Genomic DNA, 7,500 nt, shown 5'->3' with positions numbered 1-7,500 from the left:
ATCATTAGAAATCATAACATAAATTTCCACTGCTATGCAGACGACTCCCAACTATACATCCCTCTCAAACAGAACGACACAGGTAATATATCCCGGATCCTCGCATGTCTCTCAGACATTAAGTGCTGGATGTCCCAAAACTTCCTCCAACTAAACGAGGCAAAATCCGAGATACTCCTATTCGGCCCCCCAAGTTCCACCCTCTCTATCCAGACACAGCTAGGCAGCCTGGCAAATAATGTGAAGACATCAGCTCGAAACCTAGGTGTGTGGTTCCACTCTGATCTGTCCTTTGATGGGCAAATATCAAAATCGTACAGTCATGCTTCCAGTTGAGAAACATTTCCAGAATCAAACCATTCCTCACATTTTCAGACCTCGAAAAGGTAATAAATGCCTTCATCACCTCACGCCTGGACTATTGTAACTCGCTGTATTCTGGGCTCAGCAAAAAGGCTATCACTCGCCTCCAACTTATACAAAACTCAGCAGCTAGACTACTGACCAACACTAGGAGGCGTGACCACATCACACCGGTCCTGGCCTCCCTTCACTGGCTGCCAGTAAGATTTAGAATTGATTTTAAGATCCTACTGACAACTTTTAAAGCCCTGCGAGGTCTAGCCCCCTCTTACATCTTAGACATGTTGACACCACATGAACCTGTGCGCAACCTTAGATCGTCAGGCAAGGGTCTCTTGACTCCTTTTCAAACTAACCTCGTCACTATGGGCGATCGGGCCTTTACAGCCCAGGTACCTACTCTGTGGAACGCCTTACCCCAGAACCTGAGGGATGCAGACTCAGTGGCATCCTTTAAATCACTCCTGAAAACCTACCTCTATATCAAGGCTTTCTCTTAAACCACGCGATTATTGTGTTATTGTATTGTTTTCTTGTCCTTGGCTGCAATGAGTTTATGGATGTTTATACTACCATCTGTTTTTAAACTGAATTGCCTCACCGTCAACACCAAATATGTTCTTGGTGTACTGTATTCGACTGCCACTGTAAAGCACTTTGTAACCATGTTTTGAAAAGCGCTTTATAAATAAAGTTTATTTATTATTATTATTATTATATTATAGCCTACATTGATATAGAAAGAGGAAGTCATAGAGTTTCAACATTAAAACCAGGGTATTGTGCAGTCACAGTTACCACCAGCTCTTAAAGCGTGTTATTTTTCAGCATTATTCTATTGATGGGCCGAGTACAATCCCACGAGTTACAGCCAAACTCCCTGGAACAATCGGTTAGTCTGGCATCGATTGATCGGACAGCTCCGACCTTACGTGCATGCTAAGCTAAGGAGGCTCTTACGTAAGACCCTTCGTAAGGACCGCACGTAAGTCCGTACGCAATCCCTTTGGGAAACCCGGCCCTTTTGTTTTCAAGAGACACTTTGGAACCAGCAACCTGCTTTATCTGAAGATCTGAGGCTCATAGGGGGCGGGGCTTGATGATGCTGATTGATATCATGTTAAAATCTATTATAAATTCAATGGAAATAATAAATATGGACTTATACACTGATATACATGTATTCAACAGACAGACAGACAGACAGACAGACAGACAGACAGACAGACAGACAGCTGTCTCACCACAGTATCCAGGGGTTCCACAGACAGTCTTCATAGTAACTTGTTCATCAATGATTTTAGACAAACCAAAGTCAGCTGAAACAAACATTACATCATGCATTACTATATCATACTAACCCTAACCCTAAACAAACATTACATCATTCATTACTATATTCATACTAACCCTAAACAAACATTACATCATTCATTACTATATTCATACTAACCCTAAACAAACATTACATCATTCATTACTATATTCATACTAACCCTAACCCTAAACAAACATTACATCATGCATTACTATATTCATACTAACCCTAACCCTAAACAAACATTACATCATTCATTACTATATTCATACTAACCCTAAACAAACATTACATCATTCATTACTATATTCATACTAACCCTAACCCTAAACAAACATTATATCATTCATTACTATATTCATACTAACCCTAACCCTAAACAAACATTACATCATTCATTACTATATTCATACTAACCCTAAACAAACATTATATCATTCATTACTATATTCATACTAACCCTAACCCTAAACAAACATTATATCATTCATTACTATATTCATACTAACCCTAAACAAACATTACATCATTCATTACTATATTCATACTAACCCTAACCCTAAACAAACATTATATCATTCATTACTATATTCATACTAACCCTAAACAAACATTACATCATTCATTACTATATTCATACTAACCCTAACCCTAAACAAACATTATATCATTCATTACTATATTCATACTAACCCTAAACAAACATTATATCATTCATTACTATATTCATACTAACCCTAAACAAACATTACATCATTCATTACTATATTCATACTAACCCTAAACAAACATTACATCATTCATTACTATATTCATACTAACCCTAAACAAACATTATATCATTCATTACTATATTCATACTAACCCTAAACAAACATTACATCATTCATTACTATATTCATACTAAATCTAAACAAACATTACATCATTCATTACTATATTCATACTAACTCTAACCCTAAACAAACATTACATCATTCATTACTATATTCATACTAACCCTAAACAAACATTATATCATTCATTACTATATTCATACTAACCCTAAACAAACATTATATCATTCATTACTATATTCATACTAACCCTAACCCTAAACAAACATTACATCATTCATTACTATATTCATACTAACCCTAACCCTAAACAAACATTATATCATTCATTACTATATTCATACTAACCCTAAACAAACATTATATCATTCATTACTATATTCATACTAACCCTAACCCTAAACAAACATTACATCATTCATTATTATATTCATACTAACCCTAAACAAACATTATATCATTCATTACTATATTCATACTAACCCTAAACAAACATTACATCATTCATTACTATATTCATACTAACCCTAACCCTAAACAAACATTACATCATTCATTACTATATTCATACTAACCCTAAACAAACATTACATCATTCATTACTATATTCATACTAACCCTAACCCTAAACAAACATTACATCATTCATTATTATATTCATACTAACCCTAAACAAACATTATATCATTCATTACTATATTCATACTAACCCTAAACAAACATTACATCATTCATTACTATATTCATACTAACCCTAACCCTAAACAAACATTACATCATTCATTACTATATTCATACTAACCCTAACCCTAAACAAACATTACATCATTCATTACTATATTCATACTAACCCTAAACAAACATTATATCATTCATTACTATATTCATACTAACCCTAACCCTAAACAAACATTACATCATTCATTACTATATTCATACTAACCCTAACCCTAAACAAACATTACATCATTCATTACTATATTCATACTAACCCTAACCCTAAACAAACATTACATCATTCATTACTATATTCATACTAACCCTAAACAAACATTACATCATTCATTACATCCTTATGAATGTTAAATATCATAACATATGTATGTGTAGTAACAGTAGGTGTCCAGTAGGAGGTGTTACATATGTAGTTATGTGTATATATGTAGTAACAGTAGGTGTCCAGTAGGAGGTGTTATATATGTAGTAACAGTAGGTGTCCAGTAGGAGGTGTTACATATGTAGTTATGTGTATATATGTAGTAACAGTAGGTGTCCAGTAGGAGGTGTTATATATGTAGTTATGTGTATATATGTAGTAACAGTAGGTGTCCAGTAGGAGGTGTTATATATGTAGTTATGTGTATATATGTAGTAACAGTAGGTGTCCAGTAGGAGGTGTTATATATGTAGTTATGTGTATATATGTAGTAACAGTAGGTGTCCAGTAGGAGGTGTTATATATGTAGTTATGTGTATATATGTAGTAACAGTAGGTGTCCAGTAGGAGGTGTTATATATGTAGTTATGTGTATATATGTAGTAACAGTAGGTGTCCAGTAGGAGGTGTTACATATGTAGTTATGTGTATATATGTAGTAACAGTAGGTGTCCAGTAGGAGGTGTTATATATGTAGTTATGTGTATATATGTAGTAACAGTAGGTGTCCAGTAGGAGGTGTTATATATGTAGTAACAGTAGGTGTCCAGTAGGAGGTGTTATATATGTAGTAACAGTAGGTGTCCAGTAGGAGGTGTTATATCTACCTATCTTCAGAGCAGCATCCAGTGACAGATCAGCATAAAGCAGGTTTTCTGGTTTCAGATCTCTGTGGACGACTCCGTTCTCATGAAGATACTACTCACACACACACACACACGCACGCATGCACGCACGCACGCACGCATGCACGCACGCAAGCACGCACGCACGCACGCGCACACGTACACACGCACGCACTTCATTATCTGTCCTTAACCATCGATACAAGACTAAGATATTAAGGAAGTAATCCATGTATATGAACAGAAATGTATAATATATATATATATATATAATATATATAACAGAAATGTATTATATATATTATATATATATATGTATATATATATATATATATATATATATATATATATATATATATATATATATATATATATATATATATATAATATATGTAACAGAAATGTATAATCCTATACTCTGCTTCACAATAACAAATCTTTGAAACAAAACAAGACATTAATATTTTGAATGTGAATATTGTAGTTTTTAATGTGAGGTTAGTATCCAGTGTTATAATCCTCTGTGTGTGTGTGTGTATGTGTGTATGTGTGTGTGTGTGTGTGTGTGTGTGTGTGTGTGTGTGTGTGTGTGTGTGTGTGTGTGTGTGTGTGTGTGTGTGTGTGTGTGTGTGTGTGTGTGTGTGGGGAAGGGGGGGGGATTACAATACCATTTCATGGTAAATCTGTGTAACATTAATCCACTAGATGACGTCATAATGCATCAGCCTTACACAATACATACAGCATATATATATATATATATATATATATATATATATATATATATATATATATATATATATATATATATATATATATATACATACACACACCTCAGGCTGAAATAACGGAGCCAGCATAATGTATAGCGGGGTAGTGCAGACGTTGGGATAGTGCCAGCTGCCTTGTGTGTAATTCATGGGTAGCAGGTAGTGCTAAGGGGTAATTCATGGGTAGCAGGTAGTGCTAAGGGGTAATTCATGGGTAGCAGGTAGTGCTAAGGGGTAATTCATGGGTAGCAGGTAGTGCTAAGGGGTAATTCATGGGTAGCAGGTAGTGCTAAGGGGTAATTCATGGGTAGCAGGTAGTGCTAAGGGGTAATTCATGGGTAGCAGGTAGTGCTAAGGGGTAATTCATGGGTAGCAGGTAGTGCTAAGGGGTAATTCATGGGTAGCGGGTAGTGCTAAGGGGTAATTCATGGGTAGCAGGTAGTGCTAAGGGGTAATTCATGGGTAGCAGGTAGTGCTAAGGGGTAATTCATGGGTAGCGGGTAGTGCTAAGGGGTAATTCATGGGTAGCAGGTAGTGCTAAGGGGTAATTCATGGGTAGCGGGTAGTGCTAAGGGGTAATTCATGGGTAGCGGGTAGTGCTAAGGGGTAATTCATGGGTAGCAGGTAGTGCTAAGGGGTAAGGCACTGCACAAGATAGAGCCCAAGTCTCTTTGCCAAAAATATCAGATGTAGCAGCTTGTACATCTGCTATTTTAGGTGTAGGGGGGCATAAGGCGTAATAAGATGGTGTAAGATGTTGTAATAAGATGGTGTAAGTCTTACCGCTACAGCCTCCAGTATTTGTTTAATGACATGAGCTGCGTCTCTCTCGCTGTAGTAACCTCTCTCCACAATCCTAGACAACACAACACAACACAACACAACACAACACAACACAACACAACACAACACAACACAGTGGTTACATTACAATACACACAACTCAGCGCACACACACACACACACACACACACACACACACACACACACACACACACACACACACACACACACACACACACACACACACACACACACACACAGTAACCTCTCTCCTCTCTTTGTTTTGATAACAACATTTTTAACATTGGAGCTGGTATTATGAATGTTGCCTTTAGCACAAACTCTCAAACTGCTAATAATGGTGCCTGGTGTAAACGTGTAGATCACTCCATGGGAAGCCTAATGTCAAAGAGAGGCGGTGTAACTATCTACCACCTGGCGGCCTTCTAGCGGTGTGTCCGCTAACTGAGGAACAACAATGTGTGGACTGTGGGGATCATGGGAGCAGCGACGCTACGGAGAGCGCTTTGACACCGGGCGGGAGCGGACGGGGATGTATTTTTATTTATTTTTTAATCCCATTTTGTAACTCTTTTTTTCACCCGGTGCCAATTTTCAAAGTGATCCTGGGCGCTACACTCCCCTCACCAGCCTAGGGAGCCCAGGGCCGAGCTCATGCCTCCTTCAATGCATGAGAGCCAACTGACCTTCATGTCACCTGACAGGGGGGAGTTTCCCCGGTAGGACGTAGCGCGTGGAAGGAACACGTTATTCCAACCAGTTCCCTTCCCCTCCATCAGGCGCCCCGGCTGTCATGGGGGAGGCGGTATAGAGACCAGGATTACTGCATGTTTTTGTGAGGGTATTAATTACCCTAAGACAGTGGTTCTCAAACTTTTTCATGTCAAGGACCCCCAAATTGACACTTATTAGCCCGCGGACCCCCATTTGAAAAGATAAGCCAGGGACCCCATAAGAGAAGATTTATACGGCTCTCTAGCAGTGATTCTCAACCATTTTAATGTCAAGGACCCCCAGTTTGACATGTATTAGGCTAAGGACCCCCATTTAATGGCATTTATACCTCTGGGACCCGAATGTAGAATTATAAAACCAATGTTAATTTAACTCTGAGAGTTACAGAACCATAAGGGTCCATTTGGTTCCATTTGTACACTCCCCCCAATTACACCCCCCCCCATTTACCCCCATTTAATGGCATTTATACCTCTGGGACCCGAATGTAGAATTATAAAACCAATGTTAATTTAACTCTGAGAGTTACAGAACCATAAGGGTCCATTTGGTTCCATTTGTACACTCTCAGAGTTACAGAACCATAAGGGTCCATTTGGTTCCTATCCATCATTTAGCTGGGGACCCCCTGGAACCGCCTCAAGTACCCCTGGGGGTCCCCGTACCCCACTTTGAGAACCAATGCCCTAAGGGACACGGGGAGAACATGCAAACTCCCCACAGAGTGGGACGGGGAACTTTGTTTCCTCTGGTGGTCCAGCCAGGGACATGCTTCCCGCGGACCAGTCGTTAGAGCGGGTTTCCTCAACGTGGGACCCAGAAACCAGGCAGAGTGTTGTGATGTCTCTGCTATGATTGACAGCCGCCATGCGGAGACACTGCTGCTGGGATC

General features: G+C 38.5%; 1 protein-coding gene across 1 annotated transcript in view; it reads right to left on the bottom strand.

Annotated features, from left to right (window-relative positions):
* Positions 1-7,500, bottom strand: part of LOC311051942 (calcium/calmodulin-dependent protein kinase type IV) — a gene marked incomplete at its 5' end in the record, with an annotated part of 16,056 nt that overhangs the window by 4,538 nt on the left and 4,018 nt on the right. The window contains 3 exons of the mRNA XM_084066676.1: positions 1,608-1,682; positions 4,282-4,372; positions 5,853-5,925. Of these exons, the coding sequence (XP_083922802.1) occupies positions 1,608-1,682; positions 4,282-4,372; positions 5,853-5,925 (239 nt within the window). The remainder of the gene's footprint in view (positions 1-1,607; positions 1,683-4,281; positions 4,373-5,852; positions 5,926-7,500) is intronic.

Source organism: Gymnoscopelus microlampas, assembly GCF_963454915.1.
Source record: "Gymnoscopelus microlampas genome assembly, chromosome: 9".
Taxonomy (NCBI): Eukaryota; Metazoa; Chordata; class Actinopteri; order Myctophiformes; family Myctophidae; genus Gymnoscopelus; species Gymnoscopelus microlampas.
This window is presented reverse-complemented; position numbering and strand designations above follow the sequence as displayed.